At 41.0% G+C, this 22,578-nt stretch overlaps 1 protein-coding gene across 1 annotated transcript in view; it reads left to right on the top strand.

Moving 5' to 3' along the window:
* The first annotated feature begins 272 nt into the window (after positions 1 to 272).
* LOC147233345 (gamma-aminobutyric acid receptor subunit gamma-3-like) overlaps positions 273 to 22,578 on the top strand; it is a 109,639-nt gene continuing 87,333 nt past the window's right edge. Inside the window, exons 1-2 of the mRNA XM_086148045.1 lie at positions 273 to 514; positions 891 to 1,045. Of these exons, the coding sequence (XP_086004171.1) occupies positions 459 to 514; positions 891 to 1,045 (211 nt within the window). The 5' untranslated portion in view covers positions 273 to 458. The remainder of the gene's footprint in view (positions 515 to 890; positions 1,046 to 22,578) is intronic.

Genomic DNA, 22,578 nt, shown 5'->3' with positions numbered 1-22,578 from the left:
CACGCAGAAGATGCTTTGCTCCTGAAGGACCAGCAGCAGCAGAAGCAGCAACAACATCTCCGCGTCTGCAAAAGAGGCGTTTAATGAGGGAGGAGGCGCTGCCGGAGCCCGTCCACTTTACTCCACCCTCCTTCCCCCAAAACACCTCCACATCTCCACGTCCCCTTCCCACCCCCACCCACCCCTCCACCCCTACTTCCGCCGACTGATCACGCCGATCGATCGCCGGCGCGTCCCGGGGAGGAACCCTCCGTGGGGAGAGCAGCGGACAACCGCGGCTGACGGTCTGATGCCGCGGAGGAGAAAGTGCGTGGGCGGATGAGGAAGTTGGGAGCGCGGATCGACGACGACTTTTCTTCCAGAAGAAGCGGAAGCAGCAGCATCGGCGGCGCTGAAGGGGATCTCCATCCTCCCCGAGAAGACTCATTTGCGTGATTTCTCTTTGCGGGGGAAGAAAAATGAGAACCGAGTGTGCGGTGATGCTCCTGCTCTGCCTGCTCCTCCAAAGTGCGCGGTGAGTCCCCGCATTAGTCTCCCGGGCAACAGCTGGAACCTGTAAAAAAGTTCCTCATTTGCGGTCGTGAACGGATGTGCACGATAGTCTTTTCTTTTGTTGTTCCAGGGGGGGCTTTCCCCGCACACACACGCACTAAAAAAATGACAGCGACCACCCATCACTGTGGGAGCACAAGCCATAACAATCCTGCATGATCAGACCTATAAACTTATTGGGATAAACATCATGAGACCATCGTCAAACTTCTCTTAACAGTGTCTCACAATCATTTTGCATGATTTATGATTCTCCTCCTCCTCTTCCTCTTCCTCCCCCCTTCCTCCTCTACATCTTCATCTCCCCTTCCCTCCCTCCCCTGCCTCCGCACATGAAGTCCTGATCAGCTGGAATACAGCGACGACGATGAAGATCTCCATGACACCTCCGTCAATCAGATGTTGGTCCCCAGGTCCCATCAGGAGGAGGCCACGCTCATCCTCAACAATTTGCTCAAGGAATATGACAAGACGCTGCGGCCGGACATTGGCGGTAAGATGATGGATGATTTCCACACTTCTATTTTATTTTGTTTATTTATTTTTTTGTTAATCATGGGCTCGGGGCGCGTCGCACAGAGATTGATGGTTTCTCATACACACACACACACACACACACACACATATATAAAGGCTGTGCTTGTGTGGGTGGGGTTGTGTGTGTGTGTGTGTGTCTGGGTGGGTCGGTGGGTAGACTGGAGGAGTGGGCGATGGGAGCCAAATTATTTCTGCCACGCTGCTGATGCAACCAAACCTGGAGGTTCTGAAGTGGAGAATAGCCCCCCTACTGAGAGGAGGGGGGATCAGCTCGGGCCTTCGCACTCTTTTGTGGCGGGGGAAAAAAAAAAAAAAGTTCTCCCTGTTGAAAGGCTTCGGTGAGGCCGCTGCATGTCACGAGAAGAGGTGAAATCGTGTGAATGCATGAGCGTGAGGTGTTATATCAGGGGTTCGGCACAATATGATGGCTGTGCAAGGTTTTTAAACGTTCTGAGTCGAACCTCTGCTCAGAGTGTCGACCCATCGCTGGCTTAATTACCGGAGGTTAAAAAAGAAAAAAAAAAGGTTAAGGTGATTTTAATTCTCATTTATTTCTCTGCTTAGTTATTTTGTCTGAACGATTAAAAACTATATGGGTAATGTTCAGAAGTGATGCAGAAGAAAAAGTAACACCACAGCATTTTGAGGAGGAAATACGATGTGGACGGGGAACTAACAATCAGAGTAGTTTTGAAATAAGGTTGTGGCTCAACTTAAAAAAAAAAAAAAAAATCCAATTCATTAGAGGCTTTATTATTAGTTGATCAAAATTAATCACAGTCTAGCCGCATTTCACTATTTGACAAAACAGAAATGAATGAATGGATTTTACACAAACTTAAACTCAATTTTTTTATTTCAACATGAACTTAGAATTTTGTTTCTGGATTTGAACCCTGGTGTGTGTTCAAGTGCTGACTTGCTGACACTCTGCAATGCTGTTGTGATACACAAACTCCTTCCAGCAGAATGTGCAAAGAACGACATTTTTGTCAATACTTCCATCTTATCTACCTTGTCCTTGCTATCTCACTGTGTGTTGTTTTAATCTGTCACCCGGAAACTTGCACTGAGAAGCTTTCTGCGATGTGAATCAATGCATAATTTCATTTATATGTTAACAACAAATTGCCACCAAAAAGCAAATTTTAAATAAATATCAACAATTGACGACATAGAGCCATATGAGCCCAAGTAGATAATTTCTGTCATTTAAAGACATTTTAATCCACAATTGTATTTTTGAGCCGGACTCCAATTTCACTGTATTCACTGTATTCCTGACCGTGTTTGGATAATTTGGATAGTTTGGATAATTGCTTATGACTGCGGAAATTCCCCGCTCGTCTTCGGGTCGGTCTTTACAGTCTAAACCAGACCTTGGCATTTTACGTCCCCTTTGGGCGTCCCGATCTGGCCCGTGTTCCGCTAGTCATCAATAAACAAGTATTTTGGTGTGGATGCGACGCAATATTCTTTTATTTTGAAAAGGCTTGACGCGTTGTTTATGAGTGCGCGCACGTTGATGCTACTATCTTCATAGTGCCAGGTTATGTTAGCAGCCAAATATCCCTGATATCCCCAAAGTTGTGGTAAAAAAAAGAAAAGTTGATTGTGAATTCAGCATTTTCAACGAGGCATGGACAGCAAAATATTTGTTTGTAGAAGTCAAAGGTAAAGCTGTGTATTAAGTTTGTTTTGCACAAGTGGCTGTGTAAAAGGATTACAATCTCCATCGTCACTACGTTAATAAACACGAGGAGAAATCCAAGAACTTTTCAGATGAAGAGCCACTGAGTCGTCTGTATTGCTAGCCAAGTTGCAAACTCAAACACTTTTTACAAAACGCTTGATATCCAGAGGTGCAGCAGTCAAGATAAGTCTTGTCATATCTCACAAGACTACTAGAAAGAGCAAACCATTTTCCGATGGGGAGTTTGCTAAGGAGTGTTTGGTGGACTCGTCTTCGCTATTATGTCCCAAAAAAAAGGGGGCTTTTAAGAACGTCTCCCTTTCCCGCCGCATCGTAACGAGAAGGATTGAGGACATAACGAAAAACCCGGAGCTTCAACTGAAGGACAGCGTGAATGACAGAGTACTTTACCCTGGCTTTGAATGAGAGCTGTAATATACGGGATACTGCCCAGCTGCTCATCTTCGTGCGCAGGATCAACGCAAACTTCAGAATCACGGAGGAGCTGGCAGGCATGTGGTCAATGAAAGGAACAACAACGGGGAGTGACTTCTTAACAGATGTAAAGGCATGTGTTGAAAACTTGGGACTGAAATGGGACAAACTGGTGGCCGTGACAACAGATGGCTGTCCAAATCTCACAGGAAAAAATGATGGTGTTTTAAAGGGAATCCAAGAGAAAGTGGCAGAAAATTCACTTTTTTCATTGTATTATACATCAGGAAGTGTATGAGTCAGTGGATAAAGTGAATAATGTTGTTGAAGTTGTAACTAAAACGGTTCACTATCAGAGCAAGAGCTCTGATCGCAGCCAATTTTTTGCACTTTTAGAGGAAACGAGACTGACCTCCGTCACTTACGCTACCATGCAGCTGCGAGGCGGCTCCGTTTGGGAAAAGTGCTGAAAGGCTTCTGGCACCTGAGAGAGGAGATTCTGAAGTTTTGTGAGAGGAAGGGAAATGCCGTCCCTCAGCTTGCAGAGGAAGGCCAGTTAGCAGATCTTGGTTTTACTTTAGATGTGACTGCTCACATGAATGAACTAAATGTCAAACTGGAGGCGAAGGACTTTTTATGTATGAAATGTACAGCGCAGTGAAAGCTTTCAGTAGAAAGTTACAGCTTCTGTCAAGCCAACTGAGAGATGATATTCGTACTCACGTGCCAATACTGAAGCATGCTACTCCATCAGCAGATCAGCTCCACAGGTATTCATCCATGTCAGATGCCCTGCGTGTTTTTAAGGCGATTTCAAGACTTTAAAACAGTTGAGAGTGAAACGCATATGGTTTCTTCTCCTTGCGCTTGCAGTGTTGATAATACATCCAGTGATGTTCAGATGGAACTTATTGACTTTCAGTCTGACACACATTTGGCAGAGCGCTTTGGGTCAGTCCCACTGCTTGACTTTTACTCTTCACTATAAGAGTAGAACTTTCCACAAATGAGGAGACACGCTCAAAAGATCCTTGTGTACTTTGGATCTACACATGTATGTGAGCAGCCATTTTTAGTGATGAAGTTTAACAAATCCAGATACGTGTTTTCCCTCACTGATGATCACCTCGCAGCTGTTTGCACACAGCCACATCAGACATTGGACCGGATTTCAATGCACTTGTTGAAGCCCAAGAGAGATTAAACTTTTCTGACTCACTGAACTATAAACAAGATTGAAGTCACTTATCGCTAATGTATAAAATTGATCAGTTTAAGATTAAACTTTATTGATCTCACGATGGAGAAATTCACTTGTTGCATAATACACACCATTACAGTTGTAAAGAAATAAACAAGTTAAAAATACAATTAAAATATAACTGTATGATTGTGTTTGTTTTAAACAATTACTTTGATAAGATCATTAATAATTATAAATGAAAATTTATACATTTTTATAAATATTTACAAAATATTCTTATTTCTTATTACCAAAAGAATCTGATTTAAAGAATGCATAAAAAAGATTGAATGAGAACATGTATTTTGAGCAGTATTAAATTCTTAGTGTAATTGTTGTTTCTCCAATATATTTCAGGTTTTCATGTGGCCCCCCGTAGAAATGAATTGCCCACCCCTGGTCTAAACTCTCATGTGTTCATTAAATAGTTATTTATTTACTTTGAATCAAGTTACAGTAGATGTTGACATGAGGCGCACATGGACACACACACACACACACACACACACACACACACACACACACACACACACACACACACACACACACACACACACACACACACACACACACACATATTGCAGTGTCCGCCGGCTTTCCAATATGTGACTGGATGAGTCCGACGACCGTGGAACTTCGACAAAGCCTGTATTAGAGAAGCATCGCTTTGCTGAACCGCTGTCTTGTCAGCAGTGTTGATTAGAAATGAGCCAATCGATCACCCCTTTCTCAAACTTTGTTTCTGCAAGTATTTCTCTTTTTTTAATCTCCATGTTTGGCACTTTTATTATTGTCTGTCTGATTTTTCCTGAGAAATGCAAAGAAGGTGATTCATCAAATACAAATAAATCAGTGGATAAACCCGTATCTGGTTGACAGGGAGGAAACACTAATGCTCTGAGAGAACGGCTTTGGGTGCCTTTGTGTCGGCTAATGAGTCTAAAGAACTCCAGACTCTATTGACCGCAGCAGCAGCACATCTCCTTTTTTGACTCGTGGTTTTGAAATGTAACACAAAAACAGATTTTAACTAATGTACCGAACATACATCATGTGAAAAGCTCCCCTTGCTAACTATCGATTGCCTGAATGGGAATGGGTTGAAAGGAACCTCTCTTTGCTTAAATTCATTTTCACAGCTGGAAGTTGAAGAGTTTTAGACAGGTGATATGACAAAAAGGAGTTTCAGATAAATGTATGTTGTTTTGAAACTTGAAATGTCTTGTGATCACTAGAATATCATCACGTCCCAATTGCAAGGCCTTACAGTCGACGCTGCTTTCGGTAGCTTCATCTACATAATGCTTCTTGTCATTTGAAGTGATTCAGTAAGAAATCTGTTTGTGCAGGAAAGAGCACAGCAAAAACAGACTTGAGATATCTTATGAAGTTCATTCATTCATTCATTCATTCATTCATATCATTTATCCAGCACTCAGGCTCATTGGGCGAGAGGCTGGGTTCACCCTGGGCCGGTAGCAAATCCATCAAAGGGCGATATAGAAATATACAGTAAACCCTTGTTTATTGCGGGGGTTGCGTTCTAAAAATAACACGCATTAGGCAAAATCTGCGAAGTAGTCACCTTTATATTTTACAATTATTATAGAATACAACACTGTACTATAGAATGAAACTGAAGATCAAAATCTGTTTTCAGGCCAAAGCATTTTAACAAAAACTAAAAATATAAAGGTTTTCTTACAAATAACTATGAAAGTTATTAGAAATACTGTACAGTAAAATAATAATTTTAATGGTCAATATGTTTTTTAATAGTCAATATGTTATTTTCCTCCTTCTTTATGTAAAAAAACAAAGATTCATTTATTCCGTAATGGCGCCCTATAGCCACATAGCTTCTACCTTCATTCAGCATGTCCAGAAGTTTAACTTTTTCTGTGATAGTTAACATCTTCCTCTTCCTTTTGGGTGCGTCATCAGGTGTCTTTGCCGGTGCAGAACGTTTTGTCGACATTTTGGGTTTTGTCACATAAAAATTTTGCAAACGTAAATTTGGCAAGCTGTACAGAGACAAGGCATGGAGATTGTTGACACTGGTCTACGGTCCTTTAGCCAATCAGAATGCAGAACACAACATATAGTACTGTAAAAAAAAAAAAAAAGTATTAAAAAAACGCGTGATAGCGAGGGTTTACTGTACAACCATTCACTCTGTCATTCAAGCCACTGACCAATTTAGGGACTCCAGTGAACCTACTGCTTCTTTTACTGCTGGTGCCCCCGTTATGAAGCTTTTAGTGTTAAAAACGCAATGCTTTGCAAAGTGTTGCGGTGAGTGATTAACCTAGAAAGTAGAGTGTGTAGGTACATTGAGAAAATGGAAATGAAATGCAGTTTTCAAAGGTTATCACTGCACCCTACTGACTTCAGTATAGAAACATAGCACAAAACCCCCACATTTGTTTTGACTCAGGATGAAATATTTTAAGCTCTCCGGTCGGCTTTATCATCAGTTAATCGTCAGATTTTTTTCTCCCAAGAAGTGCAAGAAAGGTAATTCATCGAATCCAAACAGATCAGCGGATAAACCTGTGTCAGATTTATGGAGAGAAAACACTAATGCTCGCAGGCAAGTGGCTTTGGGAGCTTTTCCAATGGCTAATGAGTCTAAACAATTTCGCGACTCTATTGACGAAGGCAGCGGAATTTATTTTCATTCATCTCCTGCTTTGGAAGATGTGACACGATATAGAACTTTGTTTAGCCTTCGATGTGTGCGAGTTGATTCGTGACCTGAGAGGACAGACATCCAACTGAAGATAGCTCAAAGAGCTGTCAGACTCATTACAACCAATTATTTTGTGAACGTTGCTTAGATATTACAGGTTAAATAGACACAAGATTTTCCCAGTTTTTATGTTTTTGAATGCCAACTGGATAACAAAGCTTCTGAGATCAACTGACATTAGATGGATCCAAAGTGTGATTTACTCCTTTTTCAATCCTGTCATTTCAATAGACACCCGCTTTGTGTCACTGTCAGAAGTTTGTTTTGGACAGAAAAGGTTCTAAGACCACAGTATGAAGAACTGCCCAGCTTGAATTTCAAACCTTTTTCGTTTTGCATTCCCACAGGCAGTAAGGGACCAGAGTACCCTAAGTGCCACAGACTCCAACATGGAGGGAAAAGTTGAAACGGCATTCTTGTTCTGCATGGCGGGAATGATAACCACGGACTATCAGATAGTTTGAAGTGTTTTTATCCTCCCCCTGCGTTGCTTTGTGAAAAACCCTGCCGTTAGCTGACTTTGTTGCAAGAATATAGTTTTTTAGAATGGCGCTACGCAGTCCACAAGAACTTTCCAGTAATGGGTGTGGTTCATGAGTTCCACCAATCACAAAGCGCTTATTTTCACATGAGTTCCTATGATGCTGTAGACTGACCCTGCGTCGGAGTAGGCACTTTGGTCTCTGGTTCCTCTGCTGTCCGACTGCACCAAGAAACGGACTAGTTCCTGAAAAGGTTCTAGGAACTGCAAAAAAATCTTCCAGTGCGAAAGGGTCGAGTTACAGTCTGGTTTTGAGTTTGCAAAAATGGGTACCTATAGTTTTATTTGCACAAATGAAATATTATATTAATAGCAAGCAGTTCCAGCAGTCTTGAACAGAACTTTTTCCCTCAAAAGAAAGAAAGAAAGTATCTACTCGGCTGAAATCCACAGCTTTTTTCTCAGACTCCGTGCTTGGATAGCTTCCGGTAGAGCCATGGAAGCAGGTCCATCAACACCATTAGGTGATGTTTGCACCATCCAGAAACAGATCTTACATTCATCAATTTGAAAGCCTCTTAAAGTTGAGTTGAATAATTTGACACCAAATCTGTGTTTGTAGGAGAGACTCGAGCCAACTGGCAAGGACAGCAGACGTGTAATGAAGTTGTTACTATTCTTATTGGGTGACGAAGTGTTAACACCTCAGTTGCGAGGCTGTCTTTCTTTTTTTAGCTGAAAATTTTTGCAGGAAAAAAGATCTGCTTTTAATTACTTTTTCTGGTTGTATTCCAAAAAGCCACAAAGCACATTGTGGTGTCAAGGTTTTGAAAAAAAGAGAGACAGAAAAATGGGATAAACAGTTTTCAGATTTTCAGCTTTTTTAGATTTAGTTTTATTTACTACACCTCAATACCAGAAATAACTCTGCCGTTTTTGACACTCCTCTATTAATACTAATTGCAAGGACCCATATGGTGATAAAATTTCAAGTCTCACACTCAAAATCCTATTAAATACTAGTGCAATTAGTATTATTTGATAAATATCATTTAAAGAGGGCTCGCTGAGTGGTTTGGAGGAGCAATATCTCTGAAAGCAAAGCCCCTTTTTGTCAAGTCGACACTTATGAAGGACTCAGGTGGGTTTCAGTGGTGTGATGCTGCAAATGAAGTTCAGAAGACTTGGAGGAACACACTTGTGGGAACACTTATCTACAGGTCATTAAGTCCGTGTTTGTGTTCTCGGCCTGGTCCAAATGACCAGCTGTCTTGTGCTTTCCGGCGCTAACCGTCATCGGGGATAAAGGGTTTTTGGCTCACACAAACACATGGGAACACAAGGACCAAAACATGGGAATCTCCCTTCAGCTCCACAAATCAGGGATGAAGGTTTGCTCACAATCGAGTTGACAAACCTCAGAGTTTTCACATGAAATGTTAATGTTGCAGAGTTGTTATGTGAAAAGGCTGGAGACGCATGAGCGTGTTTGTGTGTAAGTAGGTGGGGGGGGTTGCGCAGACAAAAATACACACAAAAACACAGGATGAGTGAGATGATGCTGATTCAAAGATAGATCTGGGGCGTTTAAGGCATCGGAAAAAAAGGGAACGCGGTTCAGATGACAACTGCTCTGATGAATGAAACACACCCCTCAGACCTGTCAAAGTAGATTGACAAAGACAGCCAGCCGCTGGAGTCAAATCCAGGTCCATCATTTGCCACGCACATCTAGATTTTGTCTGAATGGAGTGTCAGAGAGGGCGGCATGGTGGCGCTTTGGTCTCACAGCACGAAGGATCCTGGTTTGATTCCCACTGGGACATTTTCTGTTTGGGGTTTGTATGTTCTCCCAGTGTCTGCGTGGGTTTCCTCCGGGTTCTCCGGTTTCCTCCCACAGTCCAAAAACATGCAGCAAGTTAATTAGAAAAATTGGGAATATTGCCCAGAATGATAGAGTGACTTATTATCCGTCTGTATACGTGACCGTACAGTTAACTGCCAACCAGTCCAGGGTGAACCCCACCTCTCGCCCGATGGCAGCTGGAATCGGCTCCAGCATCCCCCATAACCCTGAGCGGGATAAGCAGCAGATGATGTATGGATGGATGGATGGAGTGTCGGAGGAAATTTTTCTATCTGCCTCTATAGTTAATACTTTCTACCCATATGGTCAGTTATTTGTATGATTACTGCGTCTGCGCTCAGCACAAATTTAGTAGTTTAACAATGCATTTTGAATCAGTCATTCAAATTCAAATATAAAAATGTGAAGCTAAGATGTGGCAGCATTTATGCATTTTTATCTCATGTTACCACACACACACACACACACACACATACACTTGAAGCACATCACATATTTCGTATAAAAAAAAAAGGAAAAAAAGCAAATAAGGAAAAAGCAAATAAGCCAGGTTAATATTGGAAGTGCTCGGCAGTCATGTCTTTTAGTGGTTTTGTTTAATTCGAGCCATATTCATTTTTCATGTCGAGTATGGTTTTATGCAATCCATTTGGTCCAAAAGGCTCATGTCAGCGATGACTTCCTGCATCAGAAGTGAGACACATCTTCTTTTCCTTTTGGCTTTTACCTTAAGGGGTCGCCGCAGCAAATCAACCTTCTCCATCTAACCCTATTCTCTGTATCCTCCTTTTTCACACCAACTACCTTCATATCCTCTCTCACGACATCCATAAATCTTCTCTTTGGTCTTCCTCGAGACCTGCTGCCTGGCAGCTTCAATTCCAGCTTCCGTCTATCAATATATCCACTATCCCTCCTCTGTACATGACCGAACCATCTCAGTCTGGCTTCTCTGACCTTCTCTCCAAAAATCTAACATGTGCTGTTCCTCTGACAGACTCATTCCTAATCCTATCAATCCTGGTCACTCCCAAAGAGAACCTTAGCATCTTCATCTGTGTGAGCTTTAGCTCTGTCTCCTGTCTTTTTGTCATTGGAACAGTTTCTAGTCCATACATTATCGCTGGTCTCACCACTATCGTGTACATCTTTCCTTTCATTCTGGCTGATAGTCTTCCATCGCATAGCACCCCAGACACTTTTCTCCACACATTCCAACCTGCTTGAACCCGTCTTTTCATCTCTTTTCCACACTCTCCCCTGCTCTGGACTGTTGACCTCAAGTGCCTGAAATCCTCCAACTTCTGATCTCCACTCCCTCACTTCTTCATTCCCTCTATTGTCTGCACCAATATGTCCATTGAAATCTGCAACAATTTTAATTCTCTCATCTCTTCGGATATTGTGCATCACTTCATCTAACTCATTACAGAACTTCTCCTTCTCCTCTAACTCACATCCCACCAGCAGGGCATGGCGACTAACAACATTGAGCATCACACCTAAAATTTCATGTTTAAAGCTCATAAGTCTATCTTGAATTATTTTCCCCTCCTTAGCCTTCCTCACAAACTTGGGGATGGTGTGGTGCAGAAGGAAGAACAGTCATCTTTGGAACTGAAAATTCGTGGTTCGATTTCCCCGACTCTTCCAACTGTGTCGAAGTGTTGTTGAGCAAGATACTGAACCCCTAACAGCTCCCTTGGCGATGGTGAATGGCAGCCTACTGGTCATGGTTCATCCATGATGGGTTAATTGCAGAGAATTTCCCCATGAGGATTAATTAAAGATGAATAATTATTAAAAAATCTCCTCCTTTGAGATAACTCCTACTCCATTTCTCTTCCTATCAGTGCCATAATAGGACAACTTAAAACTTGCTCCTAAGCTTCTAGCCTTACTACCTTTCCACCTGGTCTCCTGGACACACAGTATATCCACCTTTCTTCTCTGCATCATGTCAACCAACCCTCAACCTTGTCCTGTCATCATCACAATATTCAGAGTCCTTCCTCTCAGTCCCAGAGTCTGGCCTTTCCTCTTCTCTCTCTGCTTCCGAACACGCCTTCCTCTTCTCTTTCTTCAACCCACAGGAGCCAAATTTCCACTGGTACCCTGTTGGTTATTGGCACCAATGCCGGTTGTTGTCAACCCCGGCCTCGACTGATCCGGTATGAGATTGTTTAGGTTTGATTCTCATATTTGGTTTTGGCAAAAGTTTTATGCCGGATCCCTAACCCTAACCCTGATGCAACCCTCTTCATTTATCCGGGCTTGGGACAGGCTCAAGGAGAAACTTGGCTGTGCTCCCCCAAGGCAGGCTCAGGGAGAGACTGGCCTGTGCGCCCCTAGGCTGCATTATCAGAAGTGAGACACTACAACTGTCTAAAGTCTGTCTGGGAGAAAATATGTTTGCTATTGTGATAAATGTATAATTTATTCATTCTTTGATTCTTTTTCGCTGTCCAGCGTTGCAACAGCAGGACAGGTTGACGTAAAAAGAAGGTATTTAAGGCTTTAATTGGTGGTTCAATTCCTCTCTCCTCCACTATGTGTGCCGAAGTATCCTTTACATGCCTGCTATCAGTGTGTTAATGACTGAATGCAGTCTAGTGCAAAGCGTTCTGAAACTGCAAGGTGAGATAGTGCTGCACAGGGTTTAGCATTTTACAAAGCTAAACCAGGAAAAACAAGCCATGCTTTAAATCAAAATTAAAATCAATTATCAAAATCGTTGCAAGAGGTCTAGGTTGTGGTTGAGGTCGTCCTGGCAGCAAGAAGGTCTGTGGTTCTGGATACAGAAACGGGTCCCCATGTTCTCCCCCGTGTCTCAGTGGAGACTCAAATTGATTGAGAGGGTGAATGATTGTATGTCTCTAAATGTGGTATAGATAATAAAAGAATGAAAGAACAAGGTGATCATTTAAGGATTTTTTTTTTTTTGACAGTTAATCCTGCAAAATCAGATCCGACATCCACCTTGTTATGTATGTATGTATGAATAATTCAAGCAGTATTTTTTCCTTTGTTTTGGTTTTCTTATCGTGTTACTTGGACGTCTTTAAGTGCATTTTAGCTCCACGATGAGATGTAAAACTGGAGGAAAAAAAAGGAAAAAGAACGACAGTAGAAAACATAGAGATACATCATCACAGGGTCATGGTGTATCTTGGTTGTCTCACTTCCCTGTTTGTTTCCCTCCTGTCTCCTCCGTTCATGTGAAACCAGCCTCGAGCCTAATCTTCATATAAAGTGGGTGACTGGTCCACTTGCTGGGGGAAAAAAAAAGTAACCCACATTTCTCCCAAAGCCAAATAAGTGTTGAACCTCACCTTAAATGATAGAAAGCGGTTCGCCTCCGCTGAGAATGAGATGCTTTTGTGTCCTTATTGTGTCACTTTCCCTTTAGATTCAGACCGTGATTTGTGTGTGTGCGTGCGCGCTTGCCAGCCATGGAATCAAGGACTAACCGAGTTGGAGTGCAGAGCTTTGTATGCTGCAACCACTGTGCTGCCTTTGGACTTTGGGAGCCGGTGTGATATAAGGAGTTTGAGTAAAGTCTGGTCTGATTTGCATTTCAGAAATACACCGCGCTGGGTATATTTTGGAAAGTTCAAGTTCATCACAGTTAATCAAAAACATATGATTTGGTTTCCGTTGATTGATATGTAAAACGGTCGTCACCGTCTTGTTGATCACGTGCGCACATCTTTCCATGGATTAACATCATTCCGATTTTCGGTTTCGGTTTGACAAGCACGGCTTTGCATTTTCATATGATGTGGAGTTGACCGGTACCGATACATTTTTATAGTTTTCCTCTCATGTTGGTAATTCGATGCAATGAGCATCAAGCGTTTAATTTGAGTGATTGCTTTCCGTATTGAAATAAATAAATAAATAAATAAATAACTCAATTTTTAAAGCAATGACAGATAAGGATGGGAGTAGATGGATTCAGATTTGCTATTACAAAGGCAAATAGCTTTAAAATCTGCAGTCTGTAACTTTATATTACCATAATTTATGGTCTATTGAGCGCACCTGAATATAAGCCGCACGAGCTAGCTGATCGCCATCTTTGTCTTCTTCCCGTGCACTAAACCATTAAAGTCCTCGTCTTCGGTGTCGGAATTGAACGGCCTCGGAATTTCACGGTAATTTCATTGGTCGGATGTGACGAGGCCAAATGTTTAGGTGGCATGAATCTCGATAGCCCCCAAAAAATCCATAAATTAGCCGCATCATTGTTTAAGCTGCAGTGATCAAAGCGTGTGAAAAGAGTAGTGGCTTTTAGTCCGGAATTCATGGTAATTAATCGCTTAATTAGATTGTTTATTCAAAACTTCAGTATTCCCTGACATCTCCCATTATTTCTGTGGTTTTGTAATTAACCATTCATTTACTTTATCGTAAAAATGCATATGAATTAGAGAGGGAGTTGTGTGTCTCTCTATGTGACAGCGATCGACTCGCGACCGGTCCAGAGTGAACCCCAGCTTTCATGCAGTGACATCTTGAATAGGATGCAATAACCCCTAACAAATCTTCATCTTCATGTGTTTTGAAAGTTCCTTCACATTTACAGTGAGGCAACCCGGTAGAAAGTTTCCGTCAATATTTTAAAATGTAATATTTTTTTTCTTTCCCCTTCCTTGAAAAAACAGAAAAAAGCCAAATAGTCAAATAGCCCCCTCCCTTTATCATTATCTAACTGTTGTTGTGAAGAAATTTTGAGGATTTAATTCATATAAATGAGCCATGCCTTTGTTTCTCTCCAGTATCACAAGCACTCATGTTTGAGAAAATGTGTAATCAATCCAAGGAGGGAACCAAGTGACAGTTATGAAATACATAGACTGTATGTCCCACAGACTGTGTGAGAACAATGTTGTTTTCACTCATTCCATTGTAAGCACATGTGCATATTGTGTCCACCATGATGCAACACAACTTGTGTTTTGTGAGATGGTTTTATCAAAGAAAAAACCTTTTGGAGTATTTACTTCTTATATTGACTTCATTATTTTGTTGCCAATGCAGCTAGAAAAAAGTAGAAGCAAAACCAAATTAGGTTTCCATTGACTTGCCAAAATAGCCACGTTTCATTGCCACCCCACAAATCCAGGATTTAAGCATCCTCTAATGGACTATGAAGCCATATTGTTGATAAAGATAATCCTGAAAGTGTTAAAGGAATTCTAAATTGGTTGCTGGGGGCTGATATTGGCTTTTTTTTATATTAAAGCATGTAAACACAATATAAACTAGATTCTGGGATAAACGTCCCTATCTAAACTTGTAAGAAAATGACACTTCAACCTTTTAAAGCAAATTGTATTCAATATAGAATAAGTTCATCTGACCCAGAGAAGGTTTTCCTTAAAACACTTATCACCGTTTCTTAGGTTAATTATGAGCCGTCTGGGAAATATACTCAACCTGACAGCTTTGGGGTAATGTCAGGTATTTAATCCAGTCAAAGCCCGTGAGTGATCACATTCAGACAATGTGACTGAAGGCTGTAATTGTCCTGAGCTAACAAGCTATCGATCCTCGCCGACTGGCCGGGTTGCCGCAACCGATTCTGCCATTATTGTCTCTTTGAATATGTCTGGAGCTCTCATATAGAAGTCAGGTACAAATAGTAAAAATAGGAGGATGGGGCTTCTTTGCATGTCAACAGCGGCACTCTGCTTTTATCTACAAGAAAAATATTAAAAAATATATATATAAATTAGATTGTATTCACCTGTTCACACACAAACTCACATACCAATGGTGGCAGAGCTGTCAGTAACTTTGGGTGCTGAATGGTCTCTGTTCTCACTCAACCTTAACCCCACTCATATTGAGTTCCTTGGGCACGTTGTTTTTGAATTTCCCTAAAAAAAATCGAAAAGACAATTTTAATGCACTTTACTTCTCAACAGTTGCGCTGTATGAAAATAATGGGTTCACACTGTGAGGGACTCTACAAGCAACCACTGGAAAGTAATCAGAACACTGAAATCAACAAGAAATTATCCGTCAATTATTAGTAATAACTTCATGAGAGTTCAGTTTGAAAAATAATAACACTAAAAAAAACGACATAAAAGCCTTCAGCAGTTTCTGAAAAACAGAAAATGCATTTAATAAACATCGAAAATGGGATGCTTGACATAAATAATGAATGAAAGGACATGTAACAATTGCACCTTTATCAGTATGTTTATCAGCTGTTTATCATTACCAATATTTTTGCTCCTTTGACCTGAATCGACTGAATCGTCAAAATCAAATTTGAAGTTCTTTCTGAAAATGATTATTGACATGTAGTTGTTGTCTTTTCATGGCATTATATCACTGGGGCTCAGTCAGATCCCACGTCTTAATGCCATTCTGTTTACATACTCCTTAAAACCTGCAATTTTAATTAAAGTATTTGCCATGTGATTGAGAAGTACTACCATAGAGTAGCTGTTTCACATTACCCTCACTTTAAAATCCTGCTGGCTGTTTCTTGAACCTGAACAAACTGCAACACTCCAAAGGATATTTTCTTATAATAATTCTTATAATTCTGCAACTGCACTTAAAATACTGGAACTGCACCCGCAGACACAGAGAAGTACGTGTTCTTATTTATTATACACATATATTGTATGAATTAAGTTGCGGTGTATTTCAATCCCAGATGATGATTCTGCTGTTTCAAATGCAGCAAAAAAAACAAAAAAAAACAGAACAATTACATTTTTAAATAATGAAATAGATTGATAAAGAAATATATCAATAAATAAATATGTAGAAGATTGGTCTCTTTATTCATTTAGTACTTTGATCACATTTGTTCAATAGCCCATGTAGAAAGGTCTTTGCTGAGTGGTTTGTGTATATCGAAATAAATAAAATAACATAAGAAAAATACAGTGAATGTCCAGTATACAATAAATACATAATAAATACAAAAAAGCAAAAACGCTACATTTGAAAGTCATTATGGTATTGTGCAGAAATATAAACTATGCAAATAGAACTATGTGCCATTTTGACAAATTCTGCATTGATTGTGCATATTAAACACATGCATTGTGAAAAAGTGCAAATTAAAACACCTTATGATGGTCGGGGTGAGTGAGGACTGCTGGCCTGTAATTATTCATGGCGGTGGGTTGGCTCTTCTTGGAGAAGAAAGCAATGGCTGTGGAATATGTGCCAATAAACGCACAAAACACACTTCGTGGACTTTTCGGGCTTTGCTTGTTTCATCTATGTAAGTGTGTTCACTATGACATCCAATAGAAGTTCAGCATAACATTTTCAGTGTACAAGGGTTGTGGGTGATGACCCCCACCGTTTTTAAATTTTTGTTTCCACATGACAGCCCTGAACCTTATGTTTTCTTTTCTTCTTGAGTTTCATATCTTCAAGTAGCTCTCCTCGGCTGAACCGATTTCGATGCTCCTCGATCCCTGAATTTGTGTGTCTGCTTGAAACACCAGTAAACTATCACAAACACAGGTGGTATTTCAAATTGAGTTGGCCATCGCTAATGAATGGAAGTGAGTACCAATGCTGAGAAGTCACAAACCAAAACCGCCATGCCTCTTCATTTCAAAGTGAGTGGAATGGGAAATACGACATAACGGCATATGACGTAGCCTAAAACGTGTTGAGTCAATTAAAAAAATTATCTTTCAACAAATTGTGCGTGATCTAATTTGCAAATTGCCAGGCCTCTTAGTTGTTAATGGATTGATATTGATATTTAAAGGGTGGGATTTCCATAATGTAGCAACTGAGCTGCAGCAAAATTATAGCAAGACTAGGTCGTCAAGATAATGTTGCATTATTTAAATTAAATTCATGCCGAGCATTTAGCGGAAAGGTTAAAAATCTTTATTCTTGTTTGATTATAGATTTTGATTTTCCCCATTAATGTTTGCGTAACACACTGCACCGACGGAATAAAATGAAAACACACGTACTTCGTCTCAGTAACCACCTTCGATTTATATTTAAATGCTCAGTTAAGATAATAGTAGGCAAGTGTCTGTTTGCAGTTTGTTGCATTAGTTCCTGTCTTTTAATGACAAATAGGAGCCTTTTGAAAAAGAAACTTATATGTATATATATATGCACAGTAGTGAGTACAATTATTTGATACAGTGCTGACTGCTGATTTTTCATCTTTGCCCTCTTGCAACTCACTTTTTCCCTGCCTGGCCGGTGTCGGGGTTCGTCTGCGTTGCCGGTTCTATGTCGGATTTGTTTCCGATGAAAGTTGAGCCCCGCCAACGCCGCCTTTTGTCACATATTCTGTTCGTAACTTTTATGGACAGAATTTCTAGGTGCAGCCAGGGCATTGAGGGGATCCAGTATTTAGTCTCTGCTTTTTTGCAGATGATGTTGTTCTGTTATGTTCCATGATCTCTAGGTCTCACCGGAGCGGTTCGCAGCTGAATGTGAAGATCATATAATTTGCTACAATGATGGCAGCCCCTGCTTCAATAAGAGAGTAAACAATGATATGAGACAGATACTTGCTCACATTCCTGCTACCTGCTTTGATTAGAATCATCTTTTTGGTCTGTGGGCATTGGTTAGTCTGAGGCTTCAACTGTAATCAAATTTAAGTATAATTTCAACTGAAAGTCTGATACTATATAGCCCCTTTAGTAGTAGTTTAAATACATAACACTTTCTAAATATATTCTTCATCCATAGAGAAGATATTGCTGTTTTTATAATCATATTTATATATGAAAACATTTTACTACCATTTTTCTAATTTATATTGACATTGACACATTGTCTGATAAACTGTGTTTATTTATCAGACTGTAAAGTGCATTTTCTTATAGGAAACAAAACTGTTCAAGCCCTTTACTCCATTACATTGATGGTTAAAATGTAAACCTTTATGCACAGTCACGTCTTTAAACATCCATATCGGCCCAAAGCCAACCAAAGAAGTCAGATCGAAGAATAGAATAGAATAGAACTTTATTAATTCTGAAGGAAATTCTTTTCCCAGAAGGCTCCAGCATTACATCGATATCCCTGTGCTGGTTTTTCAAAGGTGTCCTTTGCACCCGTGGCTCAGATGTCACAGGCTCTGAGACTGACCCGGCCTTGGCAGGCCTCTCCTCCTTAATCCTCACAGAGCTGACATTCGGCACGGCGGTGACACCTCACCAGCTGAACGGGCGGTTTTCAGCTGAGCCTCCTCAATATTTAAAGCCTGCTGACATTTCATTAGACGAGGAGGAGTTTTAGCATCCTGGCAAGAGCGTCTCCACACATCTCAGGTAGGCAGGTTAGCCAAGTTGACAATTACCTGAGGGGGAAAGGTGGTGGAGCCAGACGCGCATGCACATGGTACAAACACACTGATGCGCACACACACACACACACACACACACTTGCACAGACTGAGCTGGTAGTGTGGAATAACCTTTTTCAGCTGTTATGCAAATGTAACTTTGTGCATGAGGATTTGTGGATTTAGCATTTCAGGCTTTGAACAATAAACATGTATTTTCTTTTATTCTGAATTCTTTTAAAACTTTAATTTTTGTAAATTTTCTGAGGAGCCTCTCAGATAAGTGGGGAAATGTCTTCAAGGGAATAAAATCAAGTGCAGTTTCCAGGAGAAGATTTTGACAAGAATTAACCGTGACCCGGATGACTGAGCACCTCCACAGTCAAGTTTTTGTAAAAGTTGATCAATCTGGTAGGTATATAGTAATTAACGACAATTGAATCGCCTCAGAACAGATTTCAAGAGTCTTGTCGAGTGTTGATGCGGGGTACACTCTGGGTTGGTCGCCAGTCAGTCGCAACATACAAATACAGACAACATTCACTCACTCATTCGGGGCAATTTTCCCAATTTTTTCCAATTAACCATGTTTTTGGAATGGGGTAGGAAACCGGAGGAAACCCACGCAGACACGGGGAGAACACGTGAACTCCACACTTATCCTGCCGTCAGGGTCATGGGGATGCTGGAGCCTATCCCGGCTGTAATTGGGCTGGAGACAGGGTTCACCCGGTTGCAGGGCAGCAGACATACAACCATTCATTCTCTCATGCGCACACTGTCTGGAAATATACATTACATTACATTACATTACATTTGGCAGACGCTTTTATCCAAAGCGACTTACAATAGAGGACATAGGGACTGCCAATACACTTGCAAATGCACAATATACAACCATTCACTCCCTCATTCTTTGTTCCCTTGATTTAAATTCACTAATTAATTCATTGCGTGTTTGGGTTTGCTGGAAGAAAACTGGGGAACCCATGCAGACACAGGGAGAACATTCATCCTTCTGTCTGTGTTTTTAACATTTTTTTTATTCGGCGCAATTGAAAACTTGAAAAAAAAATAAATTATGTCATACTTCGAAAACTCTTGCTCTGTAACTTTTTCTGCATGCTGCCTGCACTCAAGTGTGCTGACCAAGATATTTGCACATGAAAACATCTTCCCTTGTTTGCTTGTTTTTTTTTTTTTGAAAATACAACTTTCAGAGCACAAGCAGACACTCAAGTGGAAATATTCAACCGGCCTGAAAAGGTGCGATTTATTTCCGAAGTGAAAGTCAAAGGAGCTTCACGAACCCGTGTCTTTCATTCCTTCAGATTTTCAGAGTTAATAAGAAATCCTGGAGGAACGGACAAAGCTATTATGGGTTTGAAGTGCAGGCTGACACCTAAGTGGAGTGCATTAGGTGGTAATAAGACCAAGCTGGGTCCGGATCATGGCTGACACGTTTCCCATTCCTGTGAGCTCTAACCATTTAATCGATTTCCATCTGGTCCCTCATCCATGTCCACTGTACCTCAGCTTTAATGTCATTTTGGAGGGGGGGGGGGGGGGGGGGGGGGGGGGTAAACTCTCGAATTGTAGCAACGGTCTCGTAGGCCTACACCTGTGCACTTTCAGATGAGCCGTTTTATTTCTCGACCAGGTATGCGTGTCGTGCCTCCCTGCTACACTCCTTATGATTGGTCTTGATTTGAACTCTTGATTTGAGAAAACCTAGTCCTGTCGCTTCCGACTCTGGAAGCCTGTCCTCAACAGAAAAATAATTTTTGCCCCCTCCCTCCCCGAAGAGATAAACAAATAAATAAATAACTCATTTCAGATATTTGCCCGTTTCATATCAGGCAGTTTCCAGTGGTGTAATTGCACCTGGGAGCAAAGTAATGCATAATTCATTGTTTACCTGATGGACCTGATGTTTTCAATTTTTAGAACTTCCCCAGCTCTGACAAGTATTTGCTCTTTCTTCACAAACTGAGAGAAGTTGAGCTTGTCAGCAAAAACAAAACATACAGGGAGTCGAGGCGCCCTGTGATTCTGTCTTCCCCTGCCAGAGACGTAGTAGGTTTTCACTCTGTCATGGCCAGTGTCCAAGCAGTCAGCGCTATTATGAATTAATAAGACGATTAAAAACAATGTATGTATTAGCCCTAGAAATGGCAGCCATATTTGTACGATAGCATTCATGCATTCATTCATTCATTATCCATGCCGCTAATCCTGCAGTAGGTGACAAAGTGGCCCCTGTGTTTAATGCATGTTATGATGCAGTAATGTTTCATTTTATTTCCTCAAATAACATTCACTCATTAGCCTAGCAAGAGGCTGGTTCACCCCGGACCCATTATCAGTTGATCACTAGCAGACGCAGACATACAATTATCTGTTTTCTCTCTGGTAATTCAGGCTCTCCAATGAACCTGCTGAATGTTTTTGGACTTTTGGGGGAAAACGAAGAACCCTGAGATAGCCTCCGCGCACCTGTGGATAACGTGCAGGCTCCGTATCAAAAGGCTCCCCGACGGAATTGAATCGGGACCTTCTTTCTTATTGCCAACCACGGCTCTTCCATGCCAAAAGTGAACATTTAAGTTTGACACATTGGAGGGTAAAACAATTCACTACTAAACTTTAATATCCAGTTGAATGTTGCATATTGTTTCTGTTAGCAGACAGTGACAAAGACAACAAACAGCCCCTGTAACAGGATCAGTCGTGAAGACAGTAAAGTTTTCTTCAATTTTTAATTGAATTAATTTTGTAACAAAAAGAACTATTTCGCATTACATTTTCTGCCAAAGTCTAAAACATGCATTTTGCCACTAATAAGAACAGAGATTTATCCTACATTTTAGTGCAGTACCCTCGTTCTACAAAGCCGAGCTGAGGCATTGTGATGTAAATGTGGAAAATCAGAAATGCCATGGAAGCGAGCTGAATATGCAACCACATTTAGTGATGCCAAGAGGCAGCGGTTCAGTCGACACAGTTAGCGTCCCCCTCGTCGGGGGGTTGGTGGTTCCATTCCTAACCCTTCCTGTCTGCTTGTCGCAGCGTCCTTGAAGATGCCGAGCGCATAGTTGTGCCTTGGGGAGCTCATTGGTGAGAGCATGGCAGCGCTCGCAAACCGCAAGGTGTGAACACATTAAGTAAAGACCATCTTCCACAGAAGAACGCTAACACCTTGCTTACATTAATTGAAGCTTACTAAATTACTTCAAAAGCCAACAAACAGCAAACAATAGTTAGGCATTTAAAGTATAAAGACTTTTTTTCTGTAAAAGCGGGTGATTTAACATCCTCATACCCCAATAGCCATTATAATATTAATTCAAGGAGGAATTCATTTTCCAGCATTATTCATTAATTTGCTTCGACTACTGCTGTGTGTTTCTCACGGGCTTCATGAAGATTTAACTTCACGACACAAGACAACATGTCTTTAGTCTCAAACTACTGGTAAACAAAGCTAGTCCTAATTATTTCATTAGGGTACACTTTAAGCAATGGGAATGTTACCACGGATACACGCCCTTCCCCCCTCCTCTCCCAGCCGTATAGACCATATTTTCCGGAGTGATTGCTTTCGCCGTGTGTGATTGTCTGTTTGTGATTCATAAGCAGCAGAATCTTTCCCATGCCTGGTTCTCATTAAACTTCAGGGGTCAGCAAAGTACCCCCCTTCCCAGATCC

The sequence above is a fragment of the Fistularia commersonii genome, chromosome 6 (assembly GCF_037954325.1).
Source record: "Fistularia commersonii isolate RoL2024-O1a breed Wild chromosome 6, RoL_Fcom_v1.0, whole genome shotgun sequence".
Taxonomy (NCBI): domain Eukaryota; kingdom Metazoa; phylum Chordata; class Actinopteri; order Syngnathiformes; family Fistulariidae; genus Fistularia; species Fistularia commersonii.
Note: the sequence above shows the minus strand (reverse complement) of the source record. Positions and strands in the feature narration are given on the sequence as shown.